Genomic DNA, 17,941 nt, shown 5'->3' with positions numbered 1-17,941 from the left:
GTTCAGGACCTGAAATGTTGGTTGTCAGCTGGAACTGACCTGAACCGTGACTCAGTGGGCAAAGGCTGGGTTCACCTGAACACCTGCCACTGTTACTTATATTTAATATATGTACACCTAGCATTAGGAAATTTCTAGGTCAGTGATTCCCAACCCTGGTCCTCAAGACACACTGTCCTGCAGGTCTTAAGGTGGATTTATACTCGCATGGCATCTGCGTGCAGTCGGTTACGGTGTAGCTGACGCTGGTGAGTTTGCTCTCGCACCCGAGCATAGAGGGTACACATCGTTTTGGTGTCGTGTTGCAGTTTCCCCTCCTAATCAGAAGGTGGCAGCAGGGGTGGTATCGGCCAATAAACTCACCAGATTAGAATTCTTTTGATGGTTCGGTAGGTATTTTCTGTTTTACAACAACAATGGCGTCCAGTATGGTTCAGTGTCTTTATTAGCTTGTAGAAGAAAACGAAGAAATAATTCAATCAGCCTCTCATTAACTTAATCCACTGGTAATTGCTTATAAAAAAGGATGGTTACCACACAAATTTAGATCCAAATATCCGGCAACACATGATCCTAAACTGACCAATCACAAGGGAGTACCTCTGCGTGGCTGTCAAATTAACAGGGGTGCACCGCCTATGCGGCGGTGACACATACACCACGCAAGTATAAATCTGCCATAAAATGTAAGACATTTCTGGTTGTTCAACACCAGTGTCTTCTGTTGAGGAGAATACCTTTTAATCTTGACTTGGACAAGGACTAGGCTTGGGTCTTTTCTATGCATAGAAAGATCTGTTCTGTAAGGAAAGGCCTATGAGACCTCTAGTCTTGAGCCAGGACCATGACCACATGGAGGGGAGAATGTCTAAGTATTTAAGCAAATAAAATGTAAATAACTTAATTTCTTTCTTCTTTCTTTTTTTTCCACTTAGGTTTTGCAGCCTGAAAACCTGTGAAGTGGAAGAGCTGATTCACTGTATATACACAGATTGTTCGGATCAGAACCAAAACTAGCTTATAGCTTTAAAAAGAAACTAAGCGATTTCCACTCAGGTGAAAAATGGAGCAGACAGAAGCTCAATTGGAAGACTCCATCTCTTGTTCCATCTGTCTGGATCTACTGAAGGATCCGGTGACTATTCCCTGTGGACACAGCTACTGTATGAACTGTATTAAAACCTGCTGGGATAGAGAAGATCAGAAGGAAACCCAAAGCTGCCCTCAGTGTGGGCACACCTTCACACTGAGACCTGCCCTGGTGAAAAACATAATGTTAGCTGATTTAGTGGAGGAACTGAAGAAGGCTGGACTTCAGACTTCTTCAGGCGATCACTGCTATGCTGGACCTGAAGATGTGGCCTGTGACGTCTGCACTGACAGGAAGCTGAAAGCCATCAAGTGCTGTCTGGTCTGTCTGGCGTCTTACTGTGAGAAACACCTTAAACTTCATTATGAATCTCCTGCATTTGAAAAACACAAGCTGGTTGACCCCTCTGAGAAACTCCAGCAGCACATCTGCTCTCGTCATGATGAAGAGATGAAGGTTTTCTGTCGTACTGATCAGCAGAGTATCTGTTATCTCTGCTTAATGGATGAACATAAAGGTCATGAAACAGTCTCAGTTCCAGCAGAAAGAGCTGAGAAGCAGAAGGAGCTGGAGGTGAGTCGACAACAAATCCAGCAGAGAATCCAGGACGAAGAGAAAGATGTGAAGCTGCTTCAACAGGAGGTGGAGGCCATCAATGGCTCCGCTGATAAAGCAGTGGAGGACAGTGAGAAGATCTTCACTGAGCTGATCCGTCTCATCCAGAAAAGAAGCTCTGATGTGAAGCAGCAGATCAGATCCCAGCAGGAAACTGAAGTGAGTCGAGTCAAAGAGCTTCAGGAGAAGCTGGAGCAGGAGATCACTGAGCTGAAGAGGAAAGACGGCGAGCTGGAGCAGCTCTCACACACAGAGGATCACAACCAGTTTCTACACAACTACCCCTCACTGTCAGCACTCAGTGAGTCTACACACTCATCCAGCATCAATATTCGTCCTCTCAGATACTTTGAGGATGTGACAGCAGCTGTGTCAGAGACCAGAGATAAACTACAGGACATCCTGACAGAGGAATGGACAAACATCTCACTGGCAGTCACTGAAGTGGATGTTTTACTGCCTGAACCAGAACCAAAGAGCAGAGATGGATTTTTAAAATACTCACATGACATCACACTGGATCCAAACACAGCACACACACACCTTCTGTTGTTTGAGGGAAACAAAAAAGCAACGTATATGAAACACCAGCAATCTTATCCCAGTCATCCAGACAGATTTACTGCTTGGCATCAGGTCCTGAGCAGAGAGAGTCTGACTGGACGTTGTTACTGGGAGGTGGAGTCGAGACGGGGAGGAGTTCGCGTAGCAGTCGCCTACAAGAACATTAGAAGAGCAGGGCGCTTAAATGAGTGTTTGTTAGGGTGCAATGACAAGTCTTGGGCCTTATGCTGTGATAAAAACAGTTACACATTTTGGCACAACAATGTAAAAACTCCAGTCTCAGGTCTTCATTTCTTCAGAGTAGGAGTGTATCTGGACCACAGAGCAGGTATTCTGTCTTTCTACAGCATCTCTGAAACCATGACTCTCCTCCACAGAGTCCAGACCACATTTACTCAGCGGCTCTATGCTGGACTTCTTTTCTATGCTGACGGAGACACTGCAGAGTTTGTTGAATTCAAATAGAAGTGTTTTTAAAGCAGACATTGGTAAAATGGGTAACAGTATTTTAGTTTCCATTGTTGCTCAGGGACATTTCTTTATCATACAATTTTCCTAGCTGATTGTACTTACTCAGGTTTGTTAGTTTTACTAGAAAAATATCAGACATAGGTGGTAACATCAATTTTATTTGTATCACAATTTTTATTTTTTTACACAAACTCAAAGTGCACATTTTGTATCCTCTTTTAGTTACACGAGCATGCACACCTACACATATCCACAAACCTTAATATTGATTAGAACAAGTGAAAAAGTATAATACTATCTGATTGGGATTTACATTGTGAGTAAAAGAAACAGAACTGTTATGTACTTTAAGACAGTGTTTGTTTTTTTTTTTTTTTTTAATCTGTATTGTACTAATAGCCAAACTTCTTTTTTGTTTGTAAAAACTCTGGTTCTTGCATTCTGAATTAGTTGGGTAATAATACAGTTTTATTTGTAGTCTAACCTGCTTGATATTAATCCTTGAACTGATTCTTTGATCAGAGAAAGACTATGTTCAGGACTTCAGTAAGGTTAGAAAATGAATCTATGTGGTACAAAGCAATTATTGTGATGTTAGTACCACAATAAGAAAATCTAATATGTATCCAACATAATGCCAATATGTTTGACTTGCACACTGTGGTTTAAAGTCAGCAAAGACAACTGTGGGCCAACTTTTGTTTTGGTCCAATAGGAAGTGTTTTAGTATAGTCTTTATTCAGTTTTTGGACATCCAGTAATTATTAATAGTTTACCAATACTCAACGAGAGAGAGAGAAATTTACAAGTGCATATAAATAAGATATAGTTTCTATAATACCAAGTACAAGCTTGTAAAGAGAAGTGGGCCAAGAACTGAGCCTTGTGGTACCCCAGAGATTTTTCCCCTTCATTTTTAAATGAGTTATTGAAACATGAAAACTCCCTCTTCTTTGAATATGATTAAAACCAGTTATGAAGTAGATAAACCAACTGAATAATAAAGACTTCAAGTCAAAATTTTCTGATCAAGTAGAAAAAAAAAAAAAGTTCTCTACGAGTTGGTGCTGATTGTAAAAATGCCTATATTTACAGCAATATTCTGAGATTACCTTAATTTAAACTTTACACAAAATAAAGCACTACACCGTAAAACATATCGCCTTCACTTGAGTAATTTTCAGAACAAGCAATCAAATTCAGATAAATGTAATATGTTTGTCTTAGTGGCAACATGTGGACATGTATATACCTTAATCAAACTACATCCTTGAATCATCTTGTAATTAATAGTGATTTGTAATTAAGTGACATCTTTATGAGCAAAGAAAAGTCTTTTGTTTGTAAGAACATCTGTTTTTCATTGGGATACTTGTCACTGTCACGTGATCTGGCAACATCTACAATTCGTGTGAATTCGATCAGAATTTTGTTCAGATTAAATCCAATACTCACAATATTGCTGTGCAAGAACATATAGCCCTTGATTAATTTCATTTGGGGCATTTCTGTCCTTTTGTTGGCTCTGAAATTAGTTCGTTTTGTAAATATTGGTGTTAAAATTATTTAGACATGTTTTTCAAGTATACTGAGAGAAGTAAGACTGGGTATTGGTCTATAGATTTTGATAGTTATTGAACAGATATGATGTAGGTTTTTTTTTTTTTTTTTTTTTTTTTTCTTTTTTTGTGTGGAGATGATTACAGAAATTGTAGACTCTGTAGAAGGTTGTTTTATTTTAAGTAATCCAAAAGATAATGAATTGGAGAACTGAAAGGTTTGGTGAAATTGGGATGAATATAAAAGTTTAAGGACTTCAGGTGTTGAATAATATCCAGATTTCAGGAATTTAGGTAAGAATGTGGACAATCGGCTTATGACTTGTAATTTGGTGACACGTTGAGGTGAAGATAGATGGGTTGATACCGAAAACCAAGATAACATCTCAGATATCAGTTTTCACTGAAAGCGAGCTTAAAATTTAATTGTGCAGCGGTGCAGACAAACATTTTTACCTCCCACAAAAATAAATTTGAGCTTTATTTTTTGTTCTAAATGTTCATTCAACTCACTTGCAGGTTTTTTTTCCTCACTACCAAACATTTCACTTTCTCCAAGCTGCTTTCATTGTCCTTGAATATTTTGAGCAGTATGATCAATAATTTGAGATATGACCTTGGAGATTATGCTACTAAAAACAGGGGAAATATTTTTAAACAAATAGTTTTAGTCAGATTTCATCCATTACCTTGATCTCTCACTTCTTGGCTACTGAAGTTAAATATAAATGATTTGCATGATTTGTTTATCCATTCTTTAAAATCTTTTTACCTTGTAAGCAAAAAAAAAAAAAACAAAGGTTTTCTAATTTAAGATTTTTTTTTTTTTTTTTAAACCTAAATATAGTAATTTCTTTGATTTATGAATGTTTTTCTTGCTATATTGTCAAGCTTTCCATTGTTTTTCCGCTGATATATAATACTTAACCTGTGTTTCACTGCATGTATTTTATGTCTCTTACATTGTAGGATTTCTTGTAACGGTTTAAATTTTTTTAAAAATAAATGTGAGGCAAATGCTTATCTTAAAATCACCTGCATGCGTTAATTTGTTGGAGTGGTTTGCACTGAAGACATGAGTGTAATAAGTTGTCAACAACAGGACTAAATTTCGGAAGGTTGAACTGAGTCTCCAAATTACAGAAAAAATTTAAATGGTGTCGCATGTTGCAAATTTGAGAAGCGAATCTCTAAAACTTGGTTTGTTTAGTATTAAAAAGCAGAACAAAGTGTTTTGCCACCATTGGCAAAGTTCAGGTTGCTAAATACAATGTTAATAATTTAGCATCTTAAGTGCAAAGCTAACTTGTTATGCTGACATTAGCAATTTTAGCATAAGTTTTGTGCTTAAATTTAAAAAAAAGTTTTACTAAAAACATGTTGCTCGCAAATCAATAAATTATCTTTTATCCTAGAATTTCATAAAAAGTTGAAGAAACACAAATACTAGCAATTAAAAGAAAACTTATGCTCAGGGCTTATCTATGATTCTTGTGTAGTCATAGGTGAGTTTCATCAATGGAACTCTTCATACAGACATAACTTTGTCTTTGCTCTCAGCTTCTCTTTAATTGTTTACAATAGTAGGCGTCTGTTTGCTTATACCTCCTAGATGTTTTAGGGAAAAGGAGTTAAACTGAGGCAGATCTTGTACAAAAGTAAAACTGCCACATACTTAGGGGTAAGGCTCAGACGTTGAAGGATGTGGGGCGGATGATAAAAAGTAAGGGGTGAGTGTCATGTGGGCCAGATGCTGAATGTGGAGAAGGATATGTTTATGTGTCGGGGTCAGACTGATAAGGTGCAGATGTTGAAGTTGATGTGTTAAAAGTTAAAGAAGTGGCAGATTTTTTAAGAAAGATGACCAAATATTAAAGTGACTAAAAGATGTTGAATGTGTGCCAGATTTTAAAATTGTAGGGGCAGATGTTAAGTGAGAGGGGAGACTGTTGAATGTGTACCAGATGGTAAAGTGGGAGGTGCAGAGGTTAATTGTGTACCAGGTGGTAAAGTGGGAGGTGCAGATGTTGAAATGCTAGGGTCATGTGGTGAACTAAAAGGAACAGATGTTGAATGTGTATCAGATGGTAAAGTGGGAGGGGCTGATGTTGAATATGTACCAGGAGGTAAAGTGGGTGGTGCAGATGTTGAATATGTAGCAGTTGGTAAAGTGGGAGGCGCAGAAGTTGAAATGCTAGAGCCATATGCTGAACTAAAAGGGACAGATGTTGAATATGGACCAAATTTTAAAGTGGGAGGGGCAGATTTTGAAGAATGTCTACTAGATGTAGATGTGCTTGAGCCAGATGTTAAAGTTGAAGGTACAGGGATGGTTGAAATGGAGGGTGGGCAATGGCAGTTTTTCATTTCTGGGTAAAACCTGGTGACGGTTGTGTTAAGAGGACATTGTGCTCCAGGAAATACTTTAAACTCTGAGTTGGATGTTCTCAGTTTGTTGTAAAGTTCTGCCAGCGTCTTTGTCTGCAGATGTTTGTCTTCAGATTCATCGGGAACATTTTCGCCCCAGTGTGCGCTGGCTATCCATGTCTTCATGTTGGCGCTGTAGCAGCAGAATGCTGACCAGAGCAGAGAGGGAATGTTAATCCTGTTGTTAAGGCTTTTGTTGGAGCTGGGTTGCGCTCCAGTCACCACAAAGCCTTCATTAACACCACTGCTGTTGATACAGTACTTTTCCATAACACACTTGACGCAGATCTCCATTTTGTTCCAGCTTCTCTTGTTGAAGGTTCCTGCTTGTGGAACAATGTTGGTCAGGGTGAAAGTGGACATTTTATCCACTTTGGTGAATGCATAAGAGCTTGGAAATATATGGCCCCTGTCAAATGTTTGATTGGATCTGAAATCAGTGTCGATAGCTTGGTAGTTGTAGGTCATCTGCTTGTCTCTGCCCATCATGTTCTTGTCAGCGTTTTCATTCTCCAGCTGTAAAGAGTAAGATGGCTTATTACTGAGACAGGTAGACTATTACCTTGTGTGCCAAAATGGAACAAACCAGGATCTGATACCTTTTTAATGATTGCTAAATCAGAGCATCTCAGGACTCCTTAATTAAAAGGTTTAAAACTTCATACAGTATTATTACAGAAATAAAGAAAAGAAACCCTCTGAAGCAACACTTGGCAATAGTGGGGAAGTAAAACTCCTTTTTAATAGGAAGTAGCCTCCAACAAAACCAACCTCTTGAGAGGCAGTCAACAAAACACAATACTAAAGGCAATAGTGAAACAGTATTGTTTTTATACAGTATCTAATTCATCTGTGCTATTAAAACACATCAATAAAGTGACTAAATTCACACACACACCATCCTGGTGCGTGACTAACTTCACACACACACCATCCTGGTGCTGGAAATACCTAGCACCAAAACATAAAAAGTTCAGAATAGATGCTTTATGTTATACAACTAAACCCCCTTTTTTGAGCTCACTAAAGCTACAGTGGTTGTGAAGTAGATTAAGTTGCATGACTGTTTTGAAATTCTAGGCACATTTGTAGCTTGCATTGAAGGTTTATTGGTAGAATTGTTTAAGCTTTACATCTGATATTGTGCAATTTTTTTTTGTATTTAACTTTTCTTTATGATCTCCCAGATGCATCTTGTATAATATATAATTCCATGATCATCTTTATTTCGAAGAGTTTGAAGGTTGTGAGATCAATTTAATTCAGTTCAGCTACCAATTCACAATAAAGCAATCTAACAGCACTTTTAAGATGCAACTGAATTCAATCCAGTTAATTTGTAGTCAAATTATAATCCAATTTAAACAAGCCCATAGTATGATCCAAATTAGTCCAGTTTATAATAACTGTTCATATAATAGTCAGTACAGTTAGATAAAATTTGTCTATTTACTTGAGCAATAATCTCAATGGGATGTGCTTATTATGTCTTACTCTGCTAATGTAAATTTGTAATGTAAATGTTTTACTGTAAATATTTAAAGTAATTTTTTTTACTCCTATTTTCTAATATTTCTCTTATTTCTACTTTAAATTTATACTGCTACTTACTGCTGTAACACATGAATTTCTCAGTCTCCGGGGGGACTAAGTAATATTTTATCTGAAGCCTTGTACACACATAACTATATTTGGACTGTTTTTGTTCGATTTTGCCTCATCCCGACCTTGGATGGTGCCTGATCATTGTAAGATTTCCCTGTCCAATTATCATTTGGTCTGTGGTGTGTCACAAGCCGATTTGTCCCAATAATCCTCTTCGAAACGGGTTGTAGCCGACAATTGGGAACATTGAACATGTTTAATATTTCAGCGCTGATTTCTGAGGAACCCCGACAACTCGTGTATTGTGACTGTGTGGATGGTGATGTCGTATGGAATGTAGCCAATCAGAGAGCGAGCTGGCTGGGGAACAAGGAAGTAAATAAAGTCCGTGTTCACTCTGTTTCCAGTCTGTTATTTTTTTCAGTTCTGGCTTTTTCTGTTAACAATAATCCCAAGACCACAATCATTCCCTTGTCCTATATCCCCTTCCATGCTGTGTATTGTATTTTCCAATTATTACTATGATTCTTCTTTGTTTTTTGCCGGTTGTTGCTATGGTTCTTCCTCTGCGTTTCAATGTTTGTCCGGCTCGGAGGACTAGATTGTAGATGAGTTGCTGGACAACATCGTTATGTGTGTGTTGTTCTGTGATTACATTTTCGGAGCACCCCACACACAGTATGATCAAAACTGATTTTTTTTGTCTTCATGTGTGAGGTCTCGACCAGATAAAAAATCTCACAAGATTAAAAAATCGTTATGTGTGTTCCAGGCTTTCTCTTATCCTAAAACAATTCATAAAAATAGAATTTTCTGGATCAGAAAACCAACAGGTTTCATTACTTTATGGTAAAAACTTTGTTCTCTTCAGTCTCCTTAATTCAGTTCCCCATGCTGAGCATGTAGTTTGCCTTCTACTGTTGTGGGCAACAGTAGAAGATAAAAAACAAAACTCTATTATCAGGAAGGAAATTGTGTTAAAGGGCCAAATTAAGAGTTCAGGTTAAAAATTGTGACTGTTCTCCCCAGTTTTTCTTGGATCGGGCTTTAAAGGGTTAGTAGTGAAAAATCTGCTCAAACAAGTATTTTCACCAAAAAATAAACTGATTAATCATTTATCAGGCCTAAAAGGAAACCTACCTGTGGTTCAACCTTCCAGTGTTTTTTGGGTCTCTTCTTTTCTTTTTCTCCAACATACTTGAAGGCAGAAAACACTGGAATCTTGTTGCCGACATCATAGAGTGTCACAAATCTTCTCTTGTTCCTGTAAGTCTGGCAAATGGTTTTGTACCGGTTCTGGTTAAGGATTTTCCCATTTTCCAAGACACTAGGAACATGTGGAGGAGTTTGGTCCAGTAGAAAGTGGTCACAGTCTGACATAGACTTCACTACTTCACTTAAAGTGGGAGTGATGCACAGGAGGAGGAGAACGAGGAAAGCGATTGGCATTAAACAGAACCTCTGCTGGGACGCCATCTTTTGAGTTTTTATCCTTAACATAAAAATAAATAAATAAATAAATAAATAAAAAGCGTTAACAGCTCTAAATGCATTAATAACAGCTGTAAATCCAAACAAAGCACCTATTAACACTTTGAATATTGGATGATAGATTGTAGCAGCTTGCATCTTAACATCAGTGCCTTCCTGGATGGAAATAGAGACTGAACAGTGATGAGTTAGTTTAATAACCCAAAGCCAGAATTCAAAAGAGAAATTTAAGGAAAGCATTGGAACAATTTTTACATTTTTGCAAATGTTAGCAAATCTTGCTAGCACAAGCTTTGGTCCATATATGGATTTCTATGTTAGGCCTCAGTCTTTTGATTAACCAACAATTATGTATTTAAAAGGATATAATGCATACTGCAAGCATTAGCCAGTTTAGACAACTGTTAGCAAGCCCACACTCACTCAGCAAGCATTAGCTAGATCAAACTCATTAAAAGAAGCATGCTAGCTCAAACTCATTGAACGAGCATTAATTAGTTCACTTATTTAGCATGGATTAGCTAGCTCCCGCTCAATGAACAGGCATTAGCTAGCTCAAACTGGATTAAAGAAGCATATGCTAGTTCAAACTCATTGAGTGAGCATTAATTAGTTCACATAGCTAACTCACTCACCAAGCAACCATTAGCTCACATTCAGTGAACAAGCATTAGCTAGTCACACTTATTAAGCAGACATTAGTTAGCTTATACTAAGCAAGCTTTATCCAGCTCACATTCACAGAACAAGCATTAGCTAGCTCACAGTCATTGAGCATGGATTAGCAAACTTACTCATTGAACAAGCATTTGTAGCTTCAGTACACAGTCGGTAAAATATGATAACAGCTGAGATTTCACCTACATAAAAATGTATGTGGCTTGATACTTATGCTGTTCTAATATGGAAGGGACAATGAAATACTGATGAAAGATCAACTAAACACAGCATGGTATGAACATAATAGCATTGCATGGTTGGATTCCTGAGTTTCTTTGTGCAGCTGAAATGTTGAAAAGAATGTTGCATGGCAAGACTGGAGACCAGGAAAATTAATAGACAGCCGCAAGAGAGAGTGGTGGGTTATTGCATTTCTTTATAGTAAAAACTTTGCTAAATACCCTGTTGTATACAATCTGATAATTGTCTTATTATCCCTGGTTAATGCATGTTGTAATATAATAAGGACCAAATAAAGACTTCAGATTTCAAAACTTTTCTGTCCATTATATCTTGGGTCAGGCTTTAAAGGGTTAAACTGGTGACTTGAAAAGAAATCGCTCTTTTTCACATCAGTGTACATCAGAGCATGAAGTCATATTAAAGTTCCCAAACCAAACAAAATGAACATTTATAAAAAATATTTTTGTTGTAGTTTTACTGATTAAAAAAATGTAGAAATACTATTCGGTTAATTAAAGAGCACATTCATAAATAAAATTATTACAATTACAATTACAGAATAAATAAAATGCTGCAAAACGCAGGACACAAGTATGTATATGTTGAATATAAATTTAGACCAATCTTGCTTTGCATTTTTACAGACTTACTTTGCTATACATCTTTATTTATTTATAGAAAGTCAAACATCCCCAAAAAGTGAAACGGCTATATCATTTTTGGCCACACAAAATATATCAAAATAAGTATGTGTGGTACATTTCACTGATTGAGATTTAAATCTGCATCATGTTTCATCAAAAATGGTGTCGTTTTTAAAAATGCAACAATAAAATAAAATAAAATTTTACACAACCTAATCCCAATTTATATAAAAACAAAAATGAGTTAGCTGTAAAGGGGGAAAACTTAGAAACAACTCACCACTTTTCCAGATATTCAGTCGAGTTTCATCTTTCAACTGAGCTTGAGAAACTGGACAAACTTCCTTAAATGAAACATTTGTGGTATTTCCTAAATACAGTTCTGCTGTTTGTGACGACTGGGCAGAGGAAGTACATACAGGAAGTTATAGAATTTTTCTGGTGAAATGTCTAGTCTATATTTCAGAGAAATGCAAAATAAAGAAGTAGTGATGCAGTTTTTGCCACTTTTGAAGAAGCTGAGTCTTTTTAATTTTTTTTTTAATTTTGGTTTATTGTAAAAGTTCCTGAAGTGGTCAGTCATCCAGAAAGCAGTCTGGATGTTCTGCAGAGTGAAAGATGAAGACTGTAGATGTAGGTAGACATTTATACACGGGTAGATAATACACACAGATGATGGAAAGTATTGTGGAAATTATGTTAAATATTAAGGAGTAGGAGTACAGATCAGCGTGGTTATAGATAGATAACTGAAGGCCAGGATGAGAAAAACAACTCTGAAGTGATACTAGTCAGAGACTAGTCAGAAATGCTGAATGCATTCTGCATATGGCAGCACATATGTGGTCTTCAGGGATCTGATCAATTTGACATATTTCCTTCTGATACTGTGACCTAAAAGTGAATAAATCTGTATTTAAAGTCATAAGAATTTTTTTTTCTTCAAATTTTAAGAATGCAGAACCTGTCTGATATAACAAACTGTATTTCTGTGTTGTTTCAGAGTTACATGAGTTTATATGTAACAGAAACTGGCCTTAAAAATGTATATTTATTTAATTTAAAAGAATAATAAATTATGTGGCACATTCATCAAAAATATATACAATTTATTAAAAGTATTATTGAAAAATTTAACACGTGGAATGTTTAATTTTTAGAAAATAAAACATTTGGGGCAAAGAGATAATAAAGAAAGAGGAAGAAATAAACTCCTTGGACATGAAAACAATATTTGTACTTCTGTCATGAAGTAAAATTTATAAAATTTGCTAAGTAATTAATGTTTTTGTTTTGGTTGTTTTTTTTTATACTTCAATGGAAGACAACATTATGGAGCTGCCTTTACGGACCAGTTTCTGTAGGGTTCTGCTCAGTGTTGTTTAAACTGCTTTGTGTACCTTAAAAAAAAAAAAAATAAAAATCAACCTTATCACACTGACCAGATGGCAGATGCAACATGCTAAATGGCATCTACATAAAATATATGAATGTAACATTTTAATCCCTTAGCTCTTATACACTCACTGGCCATTTTTATCAGATCCACCTTCTAGTACCGGGTTGGACCCCTTTTTCCTCAAGAACTATCATGGTTCTTGGTGTCATAGATTAAACAAAGTGTGGGAAACACTCCTGAGATATGGCTCCATATTGACATGACAGGATCATACAGTTGCTGCACATTTGTCGGATGCATCCATGATGAGAACCTCCTGTTCCACCATCCCAAAGCTGCTCTGTTGGATTGAGATCTGGTGACTGTGGAGGCCATTGAAATCCACCAACTCCCACCCTCCTCCCATCTATCCACCCCATAAACCCTCACTCTCAGCATGAGTGACCTTCTTCTGAGTGACTGTAGTTTGAGTGATCTTTAGTTGGTGACTGCTCCTGTGGTCCTTTCTCCATTTGTGAATAATCAGAGCATGGATTAGTGGCATTTAAACTCTTTGAAGATGGTCTTTCATTGTAATGTTCTAGAAAGCAGGTGAAGATGATCTGAACTTTGTGACATGGTGCATTATCCTGCAGGAAGTAGCCATCAGAAGATGTAACATGGTGGTTATAAAGGGATGGACATGGTTGTGTCTACATGACAAAAGTGCATTGAGTTGCTGACATGTGATTGGATAATTAGCTATTTGTGTTACCAAGGGACCCAATGAAGTGGACGGTGAGTGTATATTGTAATTTGATTAAGTTTAGTTTCACTTCTCACATGAAAATTAAATACAGGAAAAAACCTCAAATGATTTTTTTTCGTTAGAGTATTTTAATATTAAAGTTCAGAATGTCTTTGAATTGACATAAAAACAGAAATGTGTGTCAACCAAACAAACAATAAGACATCATGATGACTTTGAGATTCCTCAACTTCATCTTCATAAAAGGATTTCTTTTGTGCCTTTTTTATTGGAAAAGAAACAAATAACAGGCAGATCCAGAAGGTTGGATGGATTCAGCTGGAGGTGCGTTGGCAGAAACTTTCTAACTTGGTTTATTCAGTTCACGTCAGCCATCCTGAAAGAAAATGCAGCATGTGCTGAGAGCTGCATTGTAAAGCAGATGGGATTGGTTGGATGGCATCAGCTGGTTTATCTTGTCTTTGTGATTGGTCCATAATGAAGCACCATTATACTGCTGTTGTCTCCACAGCAGGACACCACGGCTGTAGAGCGCCATTAAAGCGGCTGCTTCAGGTAGCGTGAAGGCGGAAAAGGCTGATTGATCAGGTTGGGGGCAGGATGTCCTCCTCTAACGTGTCAGAAAGCATGGTACAAAGATGAGAGAAGGAAGGACGTTCCTCTGGTCTCTGCAGGCAGGAAGAGGACAAAGGACAATAAATGTTTTATGAAAACAGGATTTCTATTTACAAAGTTACAAAAGCTGACATTAACGGCAAAATTTAAGTACTGGATGTACACTGAGTGCTGCTGACTTTCACGTCACCAAACAATGTCTTCTACAGTGAACAGAGCTAAACCGCGACATGAAAATGATGCTTTGTACATCTGCATGTCTGCAAGGCTTCAGTGATTTAAATTTTCAACTGTCCTCAAATGTCCACCGGGTCTCTGCAGCCCAAATATTTGCGACTGCTCGGACTCGGCATGCTAACTCAGATCAGCCTTCGTCAGAAAAACGATGGACAAAGAAGATAAGGGACATGTGCACACGAGCAGAGGAGTCACATGCAAATACAGAAAACATGAAGTCCTTATTAATCCCACTTGCTCCTGCAGGATTTTTAACCTTTACCTTCCACTCCAGTGTTCAAATGGGACTCTCAAGATCCCAGTTCCAATGCAACCATCTAATAATCAACAAATTTGCTGATAACTCACATAAGGGGCTTGTTTAAAAGTATGAAAAGAACTGAAATTTTCACAGATCAGATATTTAAAAAATTATATTATATTATATTATATAAATCAAAGTTACAATTGATGAAAATAAAAATCTTGAAATTAAAAAATAGAAATAACTAAAGACTAATTAAATTAAAGTTGGAAACTTATAAAAAAAAAATCTTAAAATAAAATTAATGAAAAATAAGTGAAAAAAGTGACTGAACTATGACTAAATGATCTGGTTTGAGTCATAATGTTTTTATGAGTTTAAACCTAATGCTTTGACATTCAGAAGAATATTTAAAAGTTAAGTCTCTTTTGATTAATGTCCAAGATTAAACCTTTTATTGAACGAATTTACCACTTTAAATGATTTTATTTATTAATAAAACACACAAACAGGTGTTTGTTGTCTCACCTCGTGCCAACACAGCTGCATGATGTCGTACAAGGCAGGAGTGGCCAGCTTGGGTCTGTACAGACGTTGACCCTGAGACACCAACATCACCACCTGGTGATTGGGATTCTTTTCAAACGGCATCCGGCCTTCTGTGAACACCTCCCACATCAACACACCTGGACACACAGATACCACACCAGTGAGACTGATGGTGAAATAAATCCATACGTGTGCTTTCTGACATTGACGAGTACTCACCGTAAGACCAGACGTCCGACTTGCTGCTGTATTTGCAGAAGTTAAAAACTTCAGGGGGCGACCACTTTACTGGAAATTTGGCGCCTGATGAGCTGGTGTACTGGTCGTCTAACACGTACCTGCACCAGCAGCATTCATGTGACTGTAAGTAATATTGAATGAATGAAAGAAACTGGCAGTGATACTAGAGTTAAACATTTACCTGGTCATGCCGAAGTCAGACACCTTCACCACCAGAGCATCATTCACCAGACAGTTTCTGGCCGCCTTTGAAGACAGATAACAGAATCAGAAAGACTTTTACACCTCAGCTGCCTGACCAAGATGCAAAACCTCCTGGGCTTTTAATGTGACATCAGAATCCAGCAAACGGAATGTTACCAGGTCTCTGTGGATGAAGCCGTTGACCTCCAGGTGCTCCATGCCCTCACAGACATCCAGGCTGATACTCAACAAGGACTCCAGGTTGAAGCTGCCCCGCCGCTGCCTTAGGAAATTCAGCAGGCAGCCATGCTCCATGAACTCTGTGACGATGTAGATGGGTTTCTGCTGGCTGCACACACCATACAGCTGCACCAGCTTAGGGTGGGACAGTTTCCTGGACAAAAAACCCAGGAATTTGACTTTTTTTCAGGGTAACGCTTCTCAAATGTGATGATTTGATGCATTTTTCCATAAAACAAGAACTCTGAAAGCATAACTAGTGGATTTGGGAAATCTTTGCAGTAACATCTAACAGTTTATAGGCAAGTTTTTACAGAGAAAATCATTTTAGTGCTAACTGTGCTGACCTTATTGTTGTAGTAACAAAGTGCTTCCACTAGATGGCAACAGAGCTTTAACATTACTAGCTATTCTTTCTTTCTTTAATCTTTTTTCATCCATTTTTTCTCGAACACAGCTTTAGTTTTTCACTTGTGCTTCTTCCTCCTCCTTACATCATGATTTTGGCCTCCTCGATAAAGTCTTCCTCATACATGGCTCCCTCCCTGATGGCCTTGATGGCCACTTTGTGCTGAGCCCTCCACTTGCCGAGCTTGACCTGGCCGAACTGGCCGCTGCCCAGCTCCTTCATGAAGGTCAGCTCACTCGGGTTGATCTCCCACTTCTCTGGAGAGCAAAGTATTATAAGATTGTGTATACTACAGATATTTAACACATAGAGGACTGTTCCAACTCACCGTAACTAAAACCAGCGGTGGATGGTGCGGATTTGTCTTGTTTTCCTACGGGATATCTCAACCTGGCTACCAGACCTAACACAGACATATATAAAAACAGAACATATTTACACAAACCTCTAAAATCTGCCAGCAGGTTTGAAAGGCATAAATCATTCCTTAAAATACGACCATTTAACATGTCCATAAATTGTTTATATGACATTTTACTGCAGCCTTCCTACAGCCTTTATCAGGCAAACAAAAGATAAACCTGAACTTAAGGTAAAAGGAATTCTTTTGTACCAACAATGTAATGGAAAATGTATTAGTTATGGTGACAAACCCAACTACAGAGTTAAAACCCAGCTGTGGTTACATGTGGTTGCATGACACATTTTAACATCCTTTAACTCAGTTAGCAAACGGTCATTTGTAGATTGTGGAGAAGGCCTTGAAAAACTCCCTTTTTTGCTGGTTCATCTTTGTTCCAACACCCACCTATGAGCAACAGATTTAGGTAGAGACCGAAAAGATGAGATTGCAGTCACAAAGGGGTTGAAATAAAGCCGGTTACATACTCTGCAAGAACAGAGAATTTGTTAGTGACAAGAGTAAGAATGAAGGTGTTTCTTACTCTTGCCCATGGTGGCGTGGGGATTTGTGCAGGGTGGTGTCAGGGGCCTCATGCATAAAACTGTGCGTAGCAAAGCAAACTACAGGTGTTGTCTGCGTGACAAAAAAGAAATGCGGTGCACTTCAACTTTCAGTTTTATCAAAGCATGCACACACACGTCCCACATTTGTTTCCATTTATAAATCAGAATCAACTCTAAAGCGGGCGCACGTGAGGGAACGCCTTCCCATGCCCACATGGTGGCTATAGAAGGTCAGGTGAACACCTATTATAAATATTAATTACATCATTTGCATGATGGCTCGGGAGAGAAAAGGAGGAAAGAAGTGGAATTTTTCAGGGTGTGAGACAGAGATCCTGATGGACCACGTTGAAAAACGTAAAAATGTTTAATGGTGTGCATGGCGTGGACATTACTTGTGTCAGAAAGGCAGAATAGTGGCAGCAGGTGGCAGATGCCGTCATTCAGAAAGGAAAACACGCCAGAGGCATCGGAATGAGTAGCTGGATGTCTCAGTCGGTAGATCATCCATCTGCCATGCGGGAGATCGAAGTTCGATTCCTCCAGGGGTGAACAGTAACACCTTCCAGTTATGGTCTTTTTCAAGACGCTACAATTTTAATTACAGTCTGACTGTGATTCCTTGTATTTTATCTTATTTTATTTTAGCATCATCCAGGAATATTATTCAATACTATTGATTCTGTTACTAACCCACACACCGCTGCCCTGTCTAACGCCTCTACCGCAGCCTGTGAAGAGA

General features: G+C 37.9%; 2 protein-coding genes across 2 annotated transcripts in view; one reads left to right on the top strand and one right to left on the bottom strand.

Annotated features, from left to right (window-relative positions):
- Positions 1–831: 831 nt before the first annotated feature.
- LOC121639738 (tripartite motif-containing protein 16-like) overlaps positions 832–17,941 on the top strand; it is a 191,967-nt gene continuing 174,857 nt past the window's right edge. The window contains exon 1 of the mRNA XM_041985203.1: positions 832–2,684. Coding sequence (XP_041841137.1) covers positions 1,064–2,684 — 1,621 coding nt within the window. The 5' untranslated portion in view covers positions 832–1,063. The remainder of the gene's footprint in view (positions 2,685–17,941) is intronic.
- tec (tec protein tyrosine kinase) overlaps positions 13,632–17,941 on the bottom strand; it is a 29,631-nt gene continuing 25,321 nt past the window's right edge. The window contains exons 12-18 of the mRNA XM_041985191.1: positions 16,562–16,636; positions 16,319–16,490; positions 15,762–15,978; positions 15,583–15,647; positions 15,381–15,499; positions 15,141–15,298; positions 13,632–14,184 (exon numbers count right to left, since the gene is read on the bottom strand). Coding sequence (XP_041841125.1) covers positions 14,101–14,184; positions 15,141–15,298; positions 15,381–15,499; positions 15,583–15,647; positions 15,762–15,978; positions 16,319–16,490; positions 16,562–16,636 — 890 coding nt within the window. The 3' untranslated portion in view covers positions 13,632–14,100. The remainder of the gene's footprint in view (positions 14,185–15,140; positions 15,299–15,380; positions 15,500–15,582; positions 15,648–15,761; positions 15,979–16,318; positions 16,491–16,561; positions 16,637–17,941) is intronic.

This window comes from Melanotaenia boesemani, chromosome 5, assembly GCF_017639745.1.
Source record: "Melanotaenia boesemani isolate fMelBoe1 chromosome 5, fMelBoe1.pri, whole genome shotgun sequence".
In the NCBI taxonomy this organism is placed as follows: domain Eukaryota; kingdom Metazoa; phylum Chordata; class Actinopteri; order Atheriniformes; family Melanotaeniidae; genus Melanotaenia; species Melanotaenia boesemani.
The sequence above is the reverse complement of the archived record's forward strand: the minus strand, read 5'-3'. Positions and strand labels throughout refer to the sequence as shown.